This window comes from Salvelinus namaycush, chromosome 2 (assembly GCF_016432855.1).
Source record: "Salvelinus namaycush isolate Seneca chromosome 2, SaNama_1.0, whole genome shotgun sequence".
Lineage (NCBI taxonomy): Eukaryota > Metazoa > Chordata > Actinopteri > Salmoniformes > Salmonidae > Salvelinus > Salvelinus namaycush.
The window spans coordinates 52,346,160-52,367,417 of record NC_052308.1 but is presented as its reverse complement, the minus strand read 5'-3'; the positions used below and the strand labels follow the sequence as shown (position 1 = coordinate 52,367,417).

Here is a 21,258-nt window from a genome sequence, read left to right as displayed (position 1 = left end):
AGAAAGTCCAGCAAGCGCCAGGACCGTCTCCTAAAGTTGATTCAGCAGAAAATCACAGAAAATCACATTGTAGGATTTTTAATTTATTTATTTGCAAATTATGGTGGAAAATAAGTATTTGGTCACCTACAAACAAGCAAGATTTCTGGCTCTCACAGACCTGTAACTTCTTCTTTAAGAGGCTCCTCTGTCCTCCACTCGTTACCTGTATTAATGGCACCTGTTTGAACTTGTTATCAGTATAAAAGACACCTGTCCACAACCTCAAACAGTCACACTCCAAACTCCACTATGGCCAAGACCAAAGAGCTGTCAAAGGACACCAGAAACAAAATTGTAGACCTGCACCAGGCTGGGAAGACTGAATCTGCAATAGGTAAGCAGCTTGGTTTGAAGAAATCAACTGTGGGAGCAATTATTAGGAAATGGAAGACATACAAGACCACTGATAATCTCCCTCGATCTGGGGCTCCACGCAAGATCTCACCCCGTGGGGTCAAAATGATTACAAGAACGGTGAGCAAAAATCCCAGAACCACACGGGGGGACCTAGTGAATGACCTGCAGAGAGCTGGGACCAAAGTAACAAAGCCTACCATCAGTAACACACTACGCCGCCAGGGACTCAAATCCTGCAGTGCCAGACGTGTCCCCCTGCTTAAGCCAGTATATGTCCATGCCCATCTGAAGTTTGCTAGAGAGCATTTGGATGATCCAGAAGAAGATTGGGAGAATGTCATATGGTCAGATGAAAGCAAAATATAACTTTTTGGTAAAAACTCAACTCGTCGTGTTTGGAGGACAACGAATGCTGAGTTGCATCCAAAGAACACCATACCTACTGTGAAGCATGGGGGTGGAAACATCATGCTTTGGGGCTATTTTTCTGCAAAGGGACCAGGACAACTGATCCGTGTAAAGGAAAGAATGAATGGGGCCATGTATCGTGAGATTTTGAGTGAAAACCTCCTTCCATCAGCAAGGGCATTGAAGATGAAACGTGGCTGGGTCTTTCAGCATGACAATGATCCCAAACACACTGCCCGGGCAACGAAGGAGTGGCTTCGTAAGAAGCATTTCAAGGTCCTGGAGTGGCCTAGCCAGTCTCCAGATCTCAACCCCATAGAAAATCTTTGGAGGGAGTTGAAAGTCCGTGTTGCCCAGCAACAGCCCCAAAACATCACTGATCTAGAGGAGATCTGCATGGAGGAATGGGCCAAAATACCAGCAACAGTGTGTGAAAACCTTGTGAAGACTTACAGAAAACGTTTGACCTCTGTCATTGCCAACAAAGGGTATATAATAAAGTATTGAGATAAACTTTTGTTATTGACCAAATACTTATTTTCCACCATAATTTGCAAATAAATTCATAAAAAATCCTACAATGTGATTTTCTGGATTTTTTTTTCTCATTTTGTCTGTCATAGTTGAAGTGTACCTATGATGAAAATTACAGGCCTCTCATCTTTTTAAGTGGGAGAACTTGCACAATTGATGGCTGACTAAATACTTTTTTGCCCCACTGTATATGTTGGGTCCATGGCCAGGAAACTCCCCAGACCTTAATCCCATTGAGAACTTGTGGTCAATCCTCAAGAGGCGGGTGGACAAACAAAACCCCACAAATTCTGACAAACTCCAAGCATTGATTATGCAAGAATGGGCTGCCATCAGTCAGGATGTGGCCCAGAAGTAATTGTACACCATGCCAGGGCGGATTGCAGAGGGTCAACACTGCAAATATCGACTCTCATCAACTTCATGTAATTGTCAATAAAAGCCTTTGACAGTTATGAAATGGTTGTAATTATAATTCAGCATTCCATAGTAACATCTGACAAAAATATCTAAAGACACTGAAGCAGCAAACTTTGTGGAAATTAATATTTGTGTCATTCTCAAAACTTTTGGCTACGACTGTACTCCGAGCATGCGCTGACCAACTGGCAAGTGTCTTCACTGACATTTTCAACCTCTCCCTGTCCAAGTCTGTAATACCACATGTTTTAACCCTTGTGTTGTCTTAAGGGTCAAAAATGACCCGCCACTATGTTTAACAGCAGAGAATACCCCTTTAAATGGTCTTTGTTCGACTTGAAATTTGATGACTTTTCCTAGAGTGACCGCAGCATTAGAAAAAGTGAAACATAGCCTTTGTTCATGTTTCCTTGAAAGCTGTACACCACCAGGGTACAAAGATTGTCTTTGGGTCATTTTTGACCCGGCAGTTATAAAATAATTTACACACCACAAAAACCATTAGATTATGTGTGCTACTGATTGAACTCAAACAAAACTAAAATTGTCTTGTGCATGTGCAGCATCTCCCCTCCACGACCACACACATGACTCAAGTTCACAGACAAAATAAATTAAAAATCATACAAAATAAACAACATTTCAGACAAAATAAAAATGTCTTGAAAGCATTGTTTACTAATGGGGAATGCAGTCAGAGGCTATAAAGCTGCTGCAGATGACAGTCCCCCCAGTTCTCTCTTTGCTGAAGCCATAAGTGCACATTTCAGTGCCCAACAGGTCATAGATCAAATTTTTTTCAGATGTCCAGGATGAACAAGAGAACAATGATTTAGAAGAGGAGGTATCTGAAGAAGAAGATGTGGAAAAATACAACCCAGAGCACGATGCATCATCTTTGGATGAAGAAGAAATCCCCCAAGCTGAAAGAGAGACATTTTTGTCAAAGAACAGCAAAATAACATGGTCCTTGTCACCATATGACAACCAGGGCAGGATGACAGCACAAAATGTCATAAGGATGACCCCAGGGCCCACAAGACATGCAGTTTCCCATGCCCAGGATATCGCCTCAACATTCCACATGTTCATCACACCAGCCATCGAAAAAATCATCCTGAAGACGACAAATTTGGAGGGTTTCCGTAAATATGGACACAACTGGAAAAGGATGGATGTGATTGACCTGCGTGCCTACATAGGGCTGCTAATCTTAGCTGGTGTGTATAGGTCCCGAGGTGAGGCTACATGTTGTCTCTGGAATTCAGAGAGTGGAAGGGCGATTTTCCGTGCCATGATGCCACTGGAAGTCTTTCACACTTTCTCAAGAATGCTAAGATTTGATAACCGTGAGTCAAGACCTGCAAGACGTGTGAGAGACAAATTGCTGGCCATACGTAAGGTCTGGGAGAAGTGGGTGGAGCGTCTGCCATACCTCTACAACCCTGGGCCTGAAGTAACAGTGGATGAGCACCTGGTTCCATTCAGATGTAAATGCATATTTTCATATCTGTAATGTAAGTGATTTTCACTGTTCATTTTATTATGTATTGCTGTAATATCACTGATTTATGTGATTCTATTCTGTGACACTGATACTAATTACTGATAGTAATCTCTTTTGTCAAAAGGTCGCTGTCCTTTCCGGCAGTAGATGCCCAGCAAGCCAGCAAAGTATGGCATCAAGATATGGGTGGCCTGAGACGCACAATCCAGCTACGCTTCGAATATGCAAGTCTACACTGGGAAGCCGACCAGTGGAGGCCCGGAAAAGAACCAGGGGATGCTGGTTGTGCTTGATGTGACAGATGGACTGAGGGGGCACAATGTCACGTGTGACAATTTCTTCACCTCTAATGAACGCAGCCAGCAGCTCCTGAAGAGGAAGATCACCATGGTTGGCACAGTTAGAAAGAACAAGCCTGAGCTCCCCCCTGCACTCCTCGCAACAACGGGGAGAGAGGCCTTCTCATCAAAGTTTGCCTTCACCCCCACCACCACTCTAGAGTCTTACCTCCCAAAGAGGAACAAGAATGTGGTCCTCCTGAGCACACTGCACAAAACGGCTGAGATCAGTGATCGTGAGGACAGGAAGCCAGCCATCATCCTGGACTACAACCACAACAAAGGAGGCGTGGCAACCTGGACAAGGTGATTGGAACTTACAGCTGCAAGAGGATGACTGCCCGCTGGCCCCTGGTCATCTTCCATCACATCATTGATGTGTTCTCATACAATGCCTTCATGATATGGAACAACATCAACCCTACATGGAAGCCTGATAAGCGGAACAAGAGGAGGGTGTTCCTGGAGCAGCTGAGCAAGGCACTTGTAACCCCACACATTCAAAGAAGGGAGTGTCTCCCCCGCACAGCAGCCTCTGCAGTGCTTGTGAAAGCTGTTCAGGGTGCTGAATCTTGTCCTGATCCACCTGAGGCTGCAGCTGGGGCAGGCAAGAGGAGAAGATGCCAATTCTACTCCCAAACAAGGATTGTAAAACAAATACTATGTCCTGCACATGTGAGAAATACATCTGCAAAGTCCATGCACACACACTTGCATACTGTCCTACATGTGCTAATTAGAGTTGATTGATTTCTGTTCTTCACGTTTTTGTTTTGTATCTATTATCTTATTTTATTCTTATTTATTGTTGTTGTTTATACACCTTGTGGGTGGGGGCAATGGTTAAAAAATGGGAGAAGTCTATTATTTTGTAGTTGAATTCCTCCTTGTACAGTATATAAGAATATATCACTATGTTGCCAAAAAAGTTCAAGACTGTTATTGTTTCCCTTCAATAAAATGCATTCAAAACTACTTTCTGCACATTTCTGCTACTTTCTTAGGCTATACACGTGATTTATTTTGCTAAAAAATATATGTTTACACCTATGCAGTACCTTTAGCAATAATAACAATAATAATAAACCTCTACTTTAGTCAAGAAAACAATTATGGCAGGTGTGTTGATTAAATGCAGTCTTTCTGCATTGGGAAGAGGGAAAACCCAGATATTCACAGTTTGTGATGAATGACAGGTTGTTTCTTCATGCAAAATAGATTTGGGGTTTAAAATTCAATTAAGCTGCTTTATTTTAGGGGTTTAGTGAAGGCGAGTCATTTTTTACCCTTAGGACACGAATGTTAAGACTACACAAGGGTTAAGCAGACCACCATGGTGCCTGTGCCCAAGAACATTAAGGTAACCTGCCTAAATGACTACCGACCCGTAGCAATCACGTCTGTAGCCATGAAGTGCATTGAAAGGCTGGTCATGGCTCACATCAACACCATCATCCCAGAATCCCTAGACCCACTCCAATTTGCATACCGCCCTCTCTATTGCACTCCACACTGCCCTTTCCCACCTGGACAAAAGGAACACCTATGTGAGAATGCTATTCATTGACTACAGCTCAGCGTTCAACACAGTGCCCTCAAAGCTCATCAATAAGCTAAGGACCCTGGGACTAAAAACCTCCCTCTGCAGCTGGATCCTGGGCTTCCTGACGGGCTGCGCCCAGGTGGTAAGGGAAGGTAACAACACATCCGCCGCGCTGATCCTCAACACGGGGGCCCCTCAGGGGTGCGTGCTCAGCCCCCTCCTGTACTCCCTGTTCACTCATGACTGCACAGTCAGGCACGACTCCAACACCACCATTAAGTTTGCCGATGATACAACAGTGGTAGGCCTGATCACTGACAAGACAGCCTATAGGGAGGAGGACAGAGACCTGGCCGTGTGGTGCCAGGACAACAACCTCTCCCTCAACGTGATCAAGACAAAGGAGATGACTGTGGACTACATCGACCAGGCTGCAGTGGAGCAGGTTGAGAGCTTCAAGTTCCTTGGTGTCCACATCACCAACAAACTAACATGGTCCAAGCACACCAAGACAATCGTGAAGAGAGCACAACAAAACCTTTTCCTCCTCAGGAGACTGAAAAGATTTGGCATGGGTCCTCAGATCCTCAAAAGGTTCTACAGCTGCACCATCGAGAGCATCCTGACTGGTTGCATCACTGCCTGGTATGGCAACTGCTCTGCCTCCGACCGCAAGGCACTACAGAGGGTAGTGCGAACGGCCCAGTACATCACTGGGGCCAAGCTTCCTGCCATCCAGGACCTCTATAGCAGGCAGTGTCAGGAAGGCCCTAAAAATTGTCAAAGACTCCAGCCACCTTAGTCATAGACTGTTCTCTCTGCTACCGCACGGCAAGCGGTACCGGAGCGCCAAGTCTAGGTCCAAGAGGCTTCTTAACAGCTTCTACCCCCAAGCCATAAGACTCCTGAACATCTAATCAAATGGCTACCCAGACTATTTGCATTGCCCCCCCCCCCTCTTTTACACCGCTGCTACTCTCTGTTGTTATCATCTATGCATAGTCACTTTAATAACTCTACCTACATGTACATATTACCTCAACGAACTGGATCCTCCGCACATTGACTCTGTACCGGTACCCCCTGTGTATAGTCTCGCTATTGTTATTTTACTGCTGCTCTTTAATTATTTGTTACTTTTATTCCTTATTCTTATCCGTATGTTTTTAAACTGCATTGTTGGTTAGGGGCTCGTAAATAAGCATTTCACTGTAAGGTCTACAGCTGTTGTATTTGGCGCATGCGACTAATACAATTTGATTTGATTTGATTATGTTCACACAGTTATCCCACATTTATGAACCCTTTATAGAGCATGACATAGGGTTATAGATGATTTGTGATACATTTATGTAATGTTTATGAAGGCTTTATGAAGGATTTACGAAGCCTTTATAAGCTGAATGTTATTTAAAGCAGGACCGCGATAAGTATCATTTTTGTCTTTATCTGTTGTCTAGTACTGTCTTTTTGCCCAGCTAGGGCCATCTACTTTAAGTGCTGCCTGTCTTCCCAGTAGCCTACTTGGTGTGTGAACTGCTGACTGCTCATAACTTGCAGATGATTGTTGACACATCAACAGCGATCAAGGGGCAGGGCAATTTGTGACTCGTTTTAGTAATCAGTGGCTGTATTGGAGGGGGCGTGGTTTCACCACTTTGGAAAGTATTTAGACCCCTTGACTTTTTCCACATTTTGTTAGGTTACAGCCTTATTTGAAAATGTTTCAAAAAAAATTCCCCTCATCAATCTACACACAATACCCAAATACTGACGAAGCAAAAACAGTTTTTCAGACAATCTCGCTAATTATATCACATTTACTTAAGTATTCAGACACTCCCCCCATTTAAAAAAAAAAATATTCCTGAACCAACAATTGCACTCTACATTTTGCGTCAGTATGTAACGTCAGTATGTAAGGCTAGGATTTACTATAGTAACATCTGAGAATGGTTTTTATTTGGTTAAAAGCTTATAAGCAGCTTATAAGCGAGTAATTGGTGCCTTATAGACATACATGTTTCCCAATAAACAGAAAATTTATGTAAGCCACATTGTTGTCTCTCTCGCTTTTTGCCATGGCTGAAGGCTTTGTTTCTGTTATGTAGGTTCTTTCTGATGTGCTACATGTTTGTGAACCTGGCCTGTGCCTTGCAAACCCTCCTGAGGACGCCTAACTGGAGGCCACGCTTCAAGTTCTATCACTGGTGAGTCCCACAAAATCCCATCAAAAGGAACGCATCCTAAGAGATGATACAAGGGCCTTGAATGTGTGTGTGTTGTGCGCCGGCCCTTCGTCCAGTCGCATCAAACTGTATCGGGCAGTGCTGTGCTGAGAGAAATGTGAGTTTTTCTCTCAGCGCTGCCTGATATGCTCTGATGAGGCTGAAGGAAGAGCCAGCGCACACCAAGAATTGGAGTTGAGACGCACACACACTCTCATATACATGCGTGCGTCTGTTTTTATACTGTTTAATGTACATGTATGTCTGCATGTGTATGTGCATGTGTGTGTGCATTCTGCACATGTGTGTAATCTAATCCTTTCTCTGTTTGTGTCTCTTTACAGGGCCCTGTCCTTCCTGGGCATGAGTCTGTGTCTATCGCTCATGTTCATCTGTTCCTGGTTCTATGCCATTGTTGCCATGGTGATCGCTGGCAGTATCTACAAGTATATTGAGTTCCGTGGGTGAGTGTAGCGCGACCCATGAGACAGATTGGATTTGCTGGCTGTGTGTTTGTGTGTGTTTGTGGTGTCTGTGTATTGGGGAGGGGGAGGGGGGGGGGGGGGGGGGGTTAAAAATCCTATCAACCATCATTCAGTCAAGCCAGTTAAAGGGGAAATGTGTCGATTGGGGTTGCCACTGTTTGGACAGCTTAGTGTTATGGCTTGCTGTGCTGAGACAATGGCTTGGGTTGCAATTACATGACTTGATGGTAAAGCTGGTTGAAAACAGAGCTTGGCTAACAACGACTTAGCATTCTGTCTGTAGGAAGAGATGCTATAAAGCAGACTTTTGCGGCGATGACTGATTTTTAAACAACTTTTTAAGCTACGTTCTTTAAAGACCCATGCTCACACAATTCTTATGGCCCACTAAACCGATAGCCTACCGAACGGTGAAAATAGGTTAGACATTTAGATGTGTTAGAAGCCTGTGCAGTTGATTGAATAATAATGTTATAATATCGTCATTTTAATTTGTAATAGACATGTAATAACACATAGGCCTAGTTATTAGGCTTTTAATGGTGTAATAATAACTATGTAATACCATTAGTTGTGACATGATTGAATGATATAACCCTGGTGTTTGATTGTGTGACAGGGCGGAGAAAGAGTGGGGTGATGGGATACGAGGCATTTCTCTCAGCGCCGCCCGATATGCTCTGATGAGGCTGGACGAGGGGCCGGCGCACACCAAAAACTGGAGGTGAGACATGCACACACAGACAAACACAAACACACACACAGTGTACCAGACCTGGGTTCAAATCAGGGGTTCGAACCGGTTCAGGAAACAGAACTGAAAAACAAAAAATAATGACCTTTTCAGAGGAACGGAACCAGATCCGGGAATGAAAGTGATCTCTAGTGTTCTGGAACATAACAGTTATTTTAAGATATTGAGAACTGGTTTAATAATGTTAATTTTAGTTCCACGAATATTCATAATGTCTAGTATATAATTTTGTAATTCAATGAAGTTATAATGCTAGTAATAGCCTAAACATATTCCAATTCACGTCATGCCATGATGTTCAGCGCCTTAAACCAAGTCCCCTCCATGTCCACCCCTCTCTCTTGTTCTCTACCTGTGAAATTTCAGTCGCATCTCGCGCCTGCACTTAGTTGACCAATCAACCATTTTATCCGTTCCACTGTAAGCTGCTCTAGCGGCGCTAATTGGAGGAGTATTTCATGCTGAAAACCTCATATTTGTAAAGGCTTTCGTTGGTGGAAAGAGAGGAGGACCAAAATGCAGCGTGGTACGTATCCATAATATTATTTAATCGAGAATGAATACAAAATACAAAAGAACAAGAGAATAAATGAAAACCGAAACAGTACCGTATGGTGCAAACACGAACACAGGAAACAATCACCCACAAAACACAATAGAAAACAGGCTACCTAAATATGGCTCCCAATCAGAGACAACGACTGACACCTGCCTCGGATTGAGAACCATACTAGGCCAAACACATAGAAATATAACAACAGAACAAAACATAGAAAAACAACATAGAATGCCCACCCCAACTCACGCCCTGACCAACTAAAATAAAGACATAAAAAAGGAACTAAGGTCAGAACGTGACAATATTAAACAACAATGGTATTCGCTAAGTTGATGGTTTATACACTGAGCGTTTGAAACATTAGGAACACCAGCTCTGAAGTACTCAAAAGGGCCACTAGATGTCTTGTGATAGATTACATAAAATCCTTGAAAGATACCAAAATTCTAGTCATTTACTGGCAAACTTCGAACGTTTCCTGTAGTATACCCTTCCTTTCCAAGATCCAAGATCCAACTCCTGGTTCAAATTCTTGTGTATTTCAGTATCTGGTATTTAAAATACTTTTTTCTGTGTATTTGATTATTTCCAAAACAAATACTTGTATTTTGTATTTGAATTGTTATAATAATACTTTCCTAGAAGACTATTTGAAACCAAAAATATTTCAAATACCCTCAAATACTTTACATCCCATATCTTCCACCAACTACTGAAAATCTGGAAGACACAAATTCCCAACACTGAGCAGAGTTGTTGCTGAGTACCTGCATGTCCCAGCATCCTCTGCAGCTGTGGAGCGGCTTTTCAGCATTGGAGGGCGTATCTTCAGACCAGATCACTGCACAAACCCTGGTGTTTTAGAAATGTAACATGGCATCTTGTCCTCTTTCATGGGCTGTGTTGTTACGTTGTCTAATGATTGGAGACAGGCGCAGGAATACAAAATCGTTTAAAAAAAATTCTCCACCCAAACAAAAGAGCGAGGTGTAAACCTGTAAATAATACATGGGACGAGACCCGTAAAACAAGTGCACAAAAACACGAAGCATGGGAGCCGATACAATAGTACAGGTACTCACAGGACCAACGGACATGGCAACAATAACCGACAAGGACAATGAGGAACAGAGGGCAAATATATACCCTAATCAGGGGGAATGGGAACCAGGTGTGCGTAATGAGACAGTCCGGGGTTGGTGGTAATGAATCCAGTTCAGTGACGCCTAGAAAGCTGGTGACGTAGACCTCCGGAGCTGGTGAATGGAATGAGCAGCAGTACCGGGGGGGATCCGTGACAGTACACCCCCCAACGCGCTGCACAAGCATCTGGACGATACCGGCCTCAGGGACGACCACAGGGACACGGTGCAGGTCGGTCAGGGCGCCGACGGTGAAAATCCCTGGTCAACGAAGCATCGAGGATGTCCACCACATGAACCCAGCACCGCTCCTCTGGGCCGTACCCATCTCAGTCGATGAGGTACTGGAGATGCCCCGCCCGATGCCTCAAATCCAGGACTTCACGGACCAAGTACGCCGACCCTCCCTCGATGTCCAGAGGAGGAGGCGGGGCATCACTGGGTCCAGCCTCAGCGAGGTGACCAGGTACCACTGGCCTGAGGAGAGACACATGAAAAGTCGGGTTAATGCGGTAATCAGCAGGGAGTTGCAAACGGTACTTTACCTCATTAACCCTCCTCAGGACATTAAACGGCCCCACAAACTGCGGGCTCAGCTTCCAGCAGGGCAGGCGGAGGGGCAGGCGGAGGGTGGAGAGCCAGACCCGGTCGCCTGGAGAGAAGACAGGTGCCTCACTGCAGTGGCGGTCGGCCTGTTCCTTGTGCCGACGCATGGCCCGCTGGAGACCAGTGTGCGCAGCATTCCAGGTCTCCTCAGTGCGCCGAAACCACTCGTCCACCGCAGTGGCCTCGGTCTGGCTCGGATGCCAAAGTGCCAGGGCCGGCTGATACCCCAACACCATGACACCCAGTGGTTCCATGAACGCTTTCCATATGCGTGAGGTGAACTGAGGTCCACGATATGACACAATGTCCTCCGGGATCCCGTAGTGCCGGAAGACGTGCGTAAAAAGAGACTCCGTGATTTGCATGGCTGATGGGAGCCCAGGCAGAGGAAGGAGGCGACAAGCTTCGGAAAACCAGTTCCCCTGGGAGTGGGGAAGGTCATTGACAAAGTCCACCGAGAGGTGAGAACAGGACAAGTACATTAGACTATCTAGTTTGAGAAACAGACGCCTCACAAGTCCTCAGCTGGCAGCTTCATTAAATAGCACCCGCAAAACACCAGTCTCAACGTCAACAGTGAAGAGGCGACTCCGGGATGCTGGCCTTCACAATCCTTCGATTATGTATCACACATAATTGAACGAGATCTTCAGTTTCTTGCCAATTTCTCGCATGGAATAGCTATCATTTCTCAGAACAAGAATAGACTGACCAGTTTCAGAAGAAAGTCTTTGTTTCTGGGCATTTTGAGCCTGTAATCGAACCCACAAATGCTGATGCTCTAGATACTCAACTAGTCTAAAGAAGGCCCGTTTTATTGCTTCTTTAATAAGGACAACATTTTTCAGCTGTGCTAACATAATTGCAAAAGGGTTTTCTAATGATCAATTAGCCTTTTAAAGTGATAAACTTGGATTAGCTAACGCAACGTGCCATTGGAACACAGGAGTGACGATTGCTGATAATGAGCCTCTGTACGCCTATGTAGATATTCCATAAAAAATCCGCTGTTTCCAGCTACAATAGTCATTTACAACATTAACAATGTCTACACTGTATTTCTGATCAATTTGATGTTATTTTAATGAAGAAAAAATGTTTTTAAAGTTAAAAAAAGGACATTTATAATTGACACCAAATCTTTGAAAGGTAGTGTACATTCATAACTATTTTCAAAAACATACCAAATAACAATACATACTAAATTACAATATTTATTTGAAAATACTGTCTTTCAAATACTTCCAACAATATGTATTTGAATGAATGGTAACTCATGCCAATACTTTCCAAATAGTGTTTTCAAATACATTCCAATATTCAACTACTTGTTTTTTCAAAAGAGCTTATCTGAATAGTTGTTTGGAAATGTAATAAAACATTATTGAAATACCTAAAATAGTAATTTAACCCAGGTCTGCAGTGTACACAAATAAACCTACACAAATAAGCTACACAGGCCATTCTGTGTCACCTATCTAATTAACATTGAAATGAACAACATGTCTGTGCATGTGGAGCGTTCCATTTAATTAATTTTGAGCTACTGTCATGGTACAGAAAATAATAATTTTACAGACATACTCGTGATAACCTCAGTGCACTCTTGCTTCCTTTTTTCTCTCGTTATTTCACTTGTTCTCTACCTTTCTCACCTCTACTCTACTTACTTCCTCTCTTTCTCTTTGTCACCTTACTCTCCCTTTCAATCTTTCGAATCTCTGTGCTACACTTTAAATTCAACTCAAAATTCAACAATGGAATGACAGAAGTATACATTTTCGTTTTGACAAATCAACACGTTGAAACTCTTTCTCCTATTATTCCTTTCCTTTCCTTTCCTTCCTTCCTTCCTTCCTTCCTTCCTTCCTTCCTTCCTTCCTTCCTTCCTTCCTTCTGTGACTCCCTCTGTCTCACTCAAGGCCTCAGCTGCTGGTGTTGGTCAGTACGGACGTGGAGCAGAATGTGGAGCAGCCTCGTCTGCTCTCGCTGACCAATCAGCTGAAAGCGGGCAAAGGGCTGACCATTGTGGGCACTGCCTTGGCAGGCACCTACCTGGAGAACCACCCCCAGGCCCAGCAAGCAGAGCAGGTTAGATACAGTTGAAGTCAGAAGTTTACATACACCTCAGCCAAATACATTTAAACTCAGTTTTTCACAATTCCTGACATTTAATCCAAGAAAAAATTCCCTGTCTTAGGTCAGTTAGGATCACCAATTTATTTTAAGAATGTGAAATGTCAGAATAATAGTAGAGATAATTATTTATTTTAGCTTTTATTTCTTTCATCACATTCCCAGTGGGTCAGAAGTTTACATACACTCAATTAGTATTTGGTAGCTTTGCCCTTAAATTGTTTAACTTCGGGCAAACGTTTCGGGTAGCCTTCCACAAGCTTCCCACAATAAGTTGGGTGAATTTCGGCCCATTCCTCCTGACAGAGCTGGTGTAACTGAGTCAAGTTTGTAGGCCTCCTTGCTCGCACACACTTTTTCAGTTCTGCCCACAAATTTTCTATAGGATCGAGGTCAGGGCTTTGTGATGGCCACTCCAATACCTTGACTTTGTTGTCCTTAAGCCATTTTGCCACAACTTTGGAAGTATGCTAGGGTCATTGTCCATTTGGAAGACCCATTTGCGACCAAGCTTTAACTTCCTGACCGATGTCTTGAGATGTTGCTTCAATATATCCACATAATGTTCCTACCTCATGATGCCATCTATTTTGTGAAGTGCACCAGTCCCTCTTGCAGCAAAGAACCCCCACAACAGGATGCTGCCAACCCCGTGCTCTACAGTTGGGATGGTGTTCTTCAGCTTGCAAGCCTCCCCCTTTTCCTCCAAACATAACAATGGGCATGATGGCCAAACAGTTCTATTTTTGTTTCATCAGAACAGAGGACATTTCTCCAAAAAGTACGATCTTTGTCCCCATGTGCAGTTGCAAACTGTAGTCTGGCTTTTTTATGGCGGTTTTGGAGCAGTGGCTTCTTCCTTGCTGAGCGGCCTTTCAGGTTATGTCGATATAGGACTCGTTTTACTGTGGATATAGATACTTTTGTACCTGTTTCCTCCAGCATCTTCACAAGGTCCTTTGCTGTTGTTCTGGGATTGATTTGCACTTTTCGCATCAAAGTACGTTCATCTCTAGGAGACAGAACGTGTCTTCTTCCTGAGCGGTATGACGGCTGCGTGGTCCCATGGTGTTTATACTTGTGTACTATTGTTTGTACAGATGAACGTGGTACCTTCAGGCGTTTGGAAATTTCTCCCAAGGATGAACCAGACTTGTGGAGACCTACAATTTTGGCTGATTTATTTAGATTTTCCCATGATGTCAAGCAAAGAGGCACTGAGTTTGAAGGTAGACCTTGAAATACATCCACAGGTACACCTCCAATTGACTCAAAATATGTCAATTAGCCTATCAAAAGCTTCCAAAGCCATGACATAATTTTCTGGAATTTTCCAAGCTGTTTAAAGGCACAGTCAACTTAGTGTATGTGAACTTTTGACTCACTGGAATAGTGATACAGTGAATTACAAATGAAATAATCTGTCTGTAAACAATTTTGGGGAAAATTACTTGTGTCATGCACAAAGTGGATGTCCTAACCGACTTGCCAAAACTATAGTTTGTAACAAGAAATTTGGGGAGTGGTTGAAAAACGAGTTTTAATGACTCCAACCTAAGTGTACGTAAACTTCCGACTTCAACTTTACTAGGCAGATCTCATGGCATCCCACTGCATATCACACAAACAGCACTACTCTCCGATCTGGACTGATTTAGACTTGATCCTGTGACTCTGTTCCAATGTCCACACTTGCGTAGCCGTACCTAAAATCAGTGTCACCACCGTCCATTTCACCCTTCAACTGCTGGGCAAGTTGTTGACCCTTACTGCCCTCTGTGGCTTAGTTGGTTCCCTTACACTGCTCTCACTCTCTTTCATCCCCTCCCCTCTCCTCTCTTCTATCCCTCCCCCTCTCCCTCCCTCTCTCCTCTGCCCTTCATTCTCTCTCTCACCCCCCCCCCCCCCCCCCCCTATCCCCTCCAGTCTCTGCGTAAGCTGATGGAGACAGAGAAGGTGAAGGGCTTCTGCCAGGTCACCATCTCGTCCAACATGCGCGACGCCACCTCCCACCTGCTCCAGGCCAGTGGGCTGGGCGGTCTCATGCACAACACGGTGCTGGTCAGCTGGCCACGCAACTGGAAGCAGGCTGACGACCACCAGACCTGGAGGGACTTCATCGGTGGGTCACAAAGGGGGTCAAGGGTGGATGGTCAAGTAGGATGGGGGGAGTAGGAAAAACAAACACGTTGTTTATCTAGGTTATTACTGTCTTATTACCATGTTACCTTTCTAAGTAAATTCTGGTCATTTTTGCACCGTACACTGAATCAGATCTGTCGGTTGAACTTTAAATCAGGATCTTTGGGGGATGTTGTAGACATATCATTGAAGATAATCCTTATATTTAGTTTTTTTGTACACAACATTATCACTTTAATCCATATTGTACCTATACAGGATGGTACATGAACTATCAGATCTTCACAAGATCTTCCATAAAGGTTACTGAGTGATCATCAGACTCATATTAGATTCAATCCCCCCCTCTTCCCTCTCTGTCCTGTCCTGTAGAGCTGGTTAGGGAGACCACAGCCGCTCACCTAGCCCTGCTGGTGCCCAAGAACATCGCTGCCTTCCCGTCCAATGGAGAGCGCTTCTCAGAGGGCCACATTGACGTGTGGTGGATCGTCCATGATGGAGGCATGCTGATGCTGCTGCCTTTCCTTCTGCGCCAGCACAAGGTAGGCTGCCTACCACACGCCCACCCTGAGATATGGGTCGCATTGCATTGGCCATGTTTTAAATAGACATTATTAAACTCTATTTATAAACTCGGTGGTTCGAGCCCTGAATGCTGATTGGCTGACAGCCATGGCACATCAAACCGTATACATTTATTTTTACTGCTCTAATTACGTTTGTAACCAGTTTATAATAGCAATAAGGCACCTCGGGGGTTTGTGATATACGGCCAATTTACCACGGCTAAGGGCTGTGTACAGGCACTCCACGTTGTGTCGTACATAAAGAACAGCCCTGAGCAGTGGTATATTGTTCATATTCCACACCCCCTCGGGCATTATTGCTTAAATATAAAGCTAGTCATGGCCTCAGTTTTATAGTAAAGTGCAATGTATATTTTTTTAAACTATAGTGCAGGGCATTCGTACAATCAGTGCGTTAACTAATCAATGTGCATGCTATGGCAGTTTCTATACATCATCATGAAGGTTCTAACCAGAATACTGTATTTAATTTTTATTTAACTAGGCAAGTCAGTTAAGAACAAATTCTTATTTACAATGACGGCATACCCCGGCCAAACCCGGACGACGCTGGGCCAATTGTGCGCCGCCCTATGGGACTCCCAATCACGGCCGGTTGTGATACAGCCTAGATTCAAACCAGGAACTGCAGTGACGCCTCTTGCACTGAGATGCAGTGTCTTAGACCGCTGCGCCACTCGGGAGCCCAACCTGTATAACAGGTTATAGATGAGCAAGTTACAATGGTCTTTCCTACCGACAGGTGTGGAGGAAGTGCGGATAACTGTATGACTGGTTATAGATGAGCAGGTGCCACTGGTCTTTTCTACTAATAGGTGTGGAGGAAGTGCAGGATGCGCATCTTCACCGTGGCCCAGATGGACGACAACAGCATCCAGATGAAGAAAGACCTGACCACCTTCCTGTACCACCTGCGTATCGATGCCGAGGTTGAAGTGGTGGAAATGGTAAGAATCCATGTCTGTCTATGACCGTTTCAGATGTGATTAAAGATACACAATGGGAGTTTACTTGTTAATTGTTTACTCCAATTTTAGTCTTGAATGTTGGCTGTATGGATCATATTACATAGATGATATAATATGAATCATCATTGTATTATGTATGAAAGTGTGTTAGCCGTCTCCCATGTCCCTTGCAGTGCTGCTGTCCATCCAGTAGACTGATGACACCAAACATAAAGTTGTCCATATGACATCCATAGGACGCCTGGTGTATCTCTCCATCCTCAATACACTAACCCACTAACCTACACTCTCCCCTCTCAGCATGACAGCGATATCTCAGCCTACACCTATGAGAAGACCCTGGTAATGGAACAGCGATCGCAGATCCTCAAACAGATCAACCTGACCAAGACGGAGCGAGAGAGAGAGGTAGGGTTGCAAAGTTACCGGTAATTTACCAAAGTTACTGGAATTGTTGGTCATCTATGGCAATCTATGGTAACTTTGGTAATTTATACATTTAAAAAGTGTATTGATATATAGTATTCATTTTTTTTATATCTGTGTTCAAATTGTCCATGAATTTCTAGTGGATAGACCATATGGTTCAAGAGAAAATAGACAAACTAATGAAAAAAGTATCTAATCAACAATGGCATTATTTTCTATAAACTCTGCAACACTTCAAACAATTGACTTTTTTCACAACTACCACCAGTTTGGCAACAAATCATTTACAACAAAGAGTATATAAATATATATATTTTTTTATATAATCTTCTTTGAATATTTTACATGTGATAAGGCCACACAGAGGGGCAGAGACAATTACAGACACCTGTGATAATCTGAAGTACTGAAAAGGGCCACTAGAAATCTTGTGATAAACAACATAAAATCCTTGAAAGTTACCAAAATTCTGGTAGTATACTTGTAATATACCGTCCCTTTGCACCCCTAGAAAGAGGTACCGCTTTACACAGAATTACTAGAATAGACTAAGCCTTTTATATTTTTTACTTTTACGCCAGATAAAATTGATTCACTGTTTAACAAATTTTCCCCCCAGAAAAGTGAGCCGAGAGAGCGAATTAAAAAAATTTAAAAAATAGGTGGATAAGGAATAACAGCACTTTCAGACTGATTTTCATTAATACACAAATTAACATTAATGAACATTATTCACATAGGATGTATAATAGAATGCAATATTATATCATATTCAAAAATTATTGAAAAAAAAGTAATGTATTATTAAGTTATGTATTATGAATGCATTATCAGTTCATTAATCTACATAATTGTATAGCCTAACACATTCAAGAATGATTGACAATAAATAATTGTAATCAAACTAAAATGCTGACACATAATAATGAGTTTATTACCGGAATGCATCTCTATAGCCTAGGCGTTAACAAAATATTCATACAAATATGATTAGGCCTCATAGACTAGGCCTTATAGAAAGAGGGTCAATCAAGTTAGGTCTGCCAAATGAATGTAGCATTTGAAAAATATACATAAATCCAGCAAAAGAGTATAACCTTTAATCCTAAAAAAAAATGTTGTTTATAACATGCACAATTAGAAGCATCAATATATATATAGAGCAAGTATGACTAAATTCGAGCCCAGTAACTTTGCTCACTGCATCCTCCTTCGATTGTCTCGTCTGGCTGCCACGAAATGCCTCCACCTACTGATCTGCACGAAGTGTGCGCGTGCTACTGGTGATGTACTGTACTTTGCTGGACATGCTAGCTGTTCTCTGCGGAGCATTATCACTTCAAACGCATTACGTCGTGGTGTTATCGGTTGGCCTACTACTACTGGTAGTACCGGTAAAATGTCAATTATGAATCGCAAATCGACATACAGCTGACACACTTCTATTCCATCAATCATTTTGACTTCAATTTGGTTTGCACTGCGTCTTTGCTGATGAATGCCCTGATCTCTGGCCAGTCAATTGGTTAAATTACATTGTTGTTTCGTCTATGAATCGCTTCTAATAGATCGCAAAATGATGCAATAACCATGAATTTAACCGACTGTTTCTTTATAATGAGGGACGTACCATGTTTAACATGGACACATAAACAGTAGGAATTTGCACTGGCTTCAGCCATGACAGCATGAGAGAGAAATGAAACATCTGCACGTCGCCTGCAGGTGCGTGCGCGTGTGTTTCACTGTCCAATCCGAGGCTCGAACGTGATCTGAGCGCGTGATCTGAGGCTGTTTGGTCTCTTGCGCATCAATTTGGGAAAGCCTCAAGGGAGAGCGGACAGAGCATTATAAACAAAGAGCCGCATATATTGGCCAAAAAATAACACATCAGATTACATTTTTTTTTTTCAGTGTGTGGAGAAAAGTGAGGCGGGGCATCCATTATTAAACAGTAATTCAACTTTGTCTGGCCTTACCATGCCACTACTGCACGTTACCCTTTGCAACACATCAATGAACCATGTCTGAAAAGCCGGTTTGGTTTCATAAAGAGAAAAACAAACAAGATAGTGATCATGTTGTAATGACATTAGCACTCCTCAATGCTTCATTTAACCTGGAGACTATAAAGCCAGTGTGTGTACATCCAATATCTTTCCTGATGCTGGGTAAACCGAGCAAGACATAAGAACATAAATAATTCATCTCACAGTATTGCTGCACCCAACCATAATTAAATTGTCTACATTGACAGACAATGTTCTGAAAACGTCAATGTTCACATCAACGTTCAAAACCTTGTTTTGTCTCCATGTAGACAATACCAAATAAGAAATGTGTCACGTTGTGGTGATATTAGCCCTCCAATGTCTAATTCACACTATAGGGCTGACCCGAACAGAACTGTGCTGGTTTGCATATTTCATTTTTTCCTCGTCTAGATTCCAGCAACTATGATGGATGCGAAACCAGGCCAGCCCAGTACAGCTTGGCTTGGCTAAGTTCAGTTTGGCTCCGTCGTGTGAAATGCTTTATTCAGCTCCGTGTCTTCTTTCCGCAGATCCAGAGCATCACAGACTCATCCCGCGGATCCATCCGGCGTAAGAACCCTGCAGCTGCAACCACCCAGATGAGTGTGACCGAGGAACAGCCCGGTGGGAGCAGCAAGGAGGAGGAGAAACCCGAGGAGGAGGTCGGTACTGGTACTGTCCGGTCAACTGAGCCACATTCACTCTAACCAGGGTGTATCATTAAGAATTAATGCTATGAGGCCAGCGCCAGCAAAGACTTGAAAGCAGAGAAGTCAATTGACTTGTGAGGGGTTGTGATGTGATGTGAACTACTGGTGAATAAACATTAGGAGATCAGTGTTTTTGACCCTGGGGTGGTGGTTTTTCCAGATTTCCTTAATTTTTTATGCTGTGAGGATAATTGCGGTCAGGCATAGTCAAGGAATGGTTAGGAATGATTAAAGGACTGGTGTTGTGAACCACTGGTGTTGACATTGGGTGGTCAGTGGTTTTTACCCTTAGGTAGTGGTTTTTCAGGGTTCCAACTCGTTCTACAGGTGGGTGGGGATTGATGCTTTGAGGACAGTTGCAGTCAGGCACAGTCCAGGAAATAATGTTTAAGGGGCTGGGTTTGTGAACCGCTGGTGTTGACATTAAGAGGTCAGCGACCCCGAGGTAGTGTTTTTTTACACTTCCAACTCACTTTACAGTGTTTTTTTTATTTATTTATTTTATTTATTTTTAGGTCAGGCACAGTCAGGGAATGGTTAAGGGAAAAGGGAAGACTCACACTCGACTGGTTAGGGTGTTTCTTGCAATTTATTGGATACCAGGATTTTTTAAATGTAACCTTTATTTTATCAGGGAGTCATACTGAGACCAAGGTTTATTTTACAGATGAGCCCTGAATTCCATAAATGACAGAAAATACACACATCACAAAATAAATCCAAAATGTAAGCAGAAAGAAAAGCACAGTCATAAAAAACAAACACATTCATCGGTAATAAGGGCCTCAATCAGCTTTCTGAATTGCCCTAGAGGCACCAGAATAAAATGTAAGAACATTTTGAAGATTGTTCCACAAATAAGGGGCAAGAAAACTAAAAGGTCAGAAGAGACCAAAGGAATTTCCAGAGTCAGCCAACTCTGAGACTGGGTCTGGTAACTCTTACGTCTAAAGATTAGTAATGATGATACAGTTGAAGTCGGAAGTTTACATACACTTAGGTTGGAGTCATTAAAACTCGTTTTTCAACCACTCCCCAAATTTCTTGTTACAAACTATAGTTTTGGCAAGTCGGTTAGGACATCTACTTTGTGCATGACACAAGTAATTTTTCCAAAAATTGTTTATAGACAGATAGTTTCACTTATAGTTCACTGTATCACAATTCCAGTGGGTCAGAAGTTTACATACACTAAGTTAACTGTACCTTTAAACAGCTTGGAAAATTCCAGAAAATGATGTCATGGCTTTAGAAGCTTCTGATAGGCTAATTAACATCATTTGAGTCAATTGGAGGTGTACCTGTGGATGTATTTCAAGGCCTACCTTCA

General features: G+C 43.0%; 1 protein-coding gene across 1 annotated transcript in view; it reads left to right on the top strand.

The window, feature by feature from the left end:
- LOC120064447 (solute carrier family 12 member 5-like) overlaps nt 1-21,258 on the top strand; it is a 297,254-nt gene that overhangs the window by 249,044 nt on the left and 26,952 nt on the right. Inside the window, exons 14-22 of the mRNA XM_039015035.1 lie at nt 7,261-7,359; nt 7,722-7,841; nt 8,482-8,586; nt 12,846-13,014; nt 14,986-15,181; nt 15,574-15,743; nt 16,604-16,735; nt 17,057-17,164; nt 19,749-19,880. Coding sequence (XP_038870963.1) covers nt 7,261-7,359; nt 7,722-7,841; nt 8,482-8,586; nt 12,846-13,014; nt 14,986-15,181; nt 15,574-15,743; nt 16,604-16,735; nt 17,057-17,164; nt 19,749-19,880 — 1,231 coding nt within the window. The remainder of the gene's footprint in view (nt 1-7,260; nt 7,360-7,721; nt 7,842-8,481; nt 8,587-12,845; nt 13,015-14,985; nt 15,182-15,573; nt 15,744-16,603; nt 16,736-17,056; nt 17,165-19,748; nt 19,881-21,258) is intronic.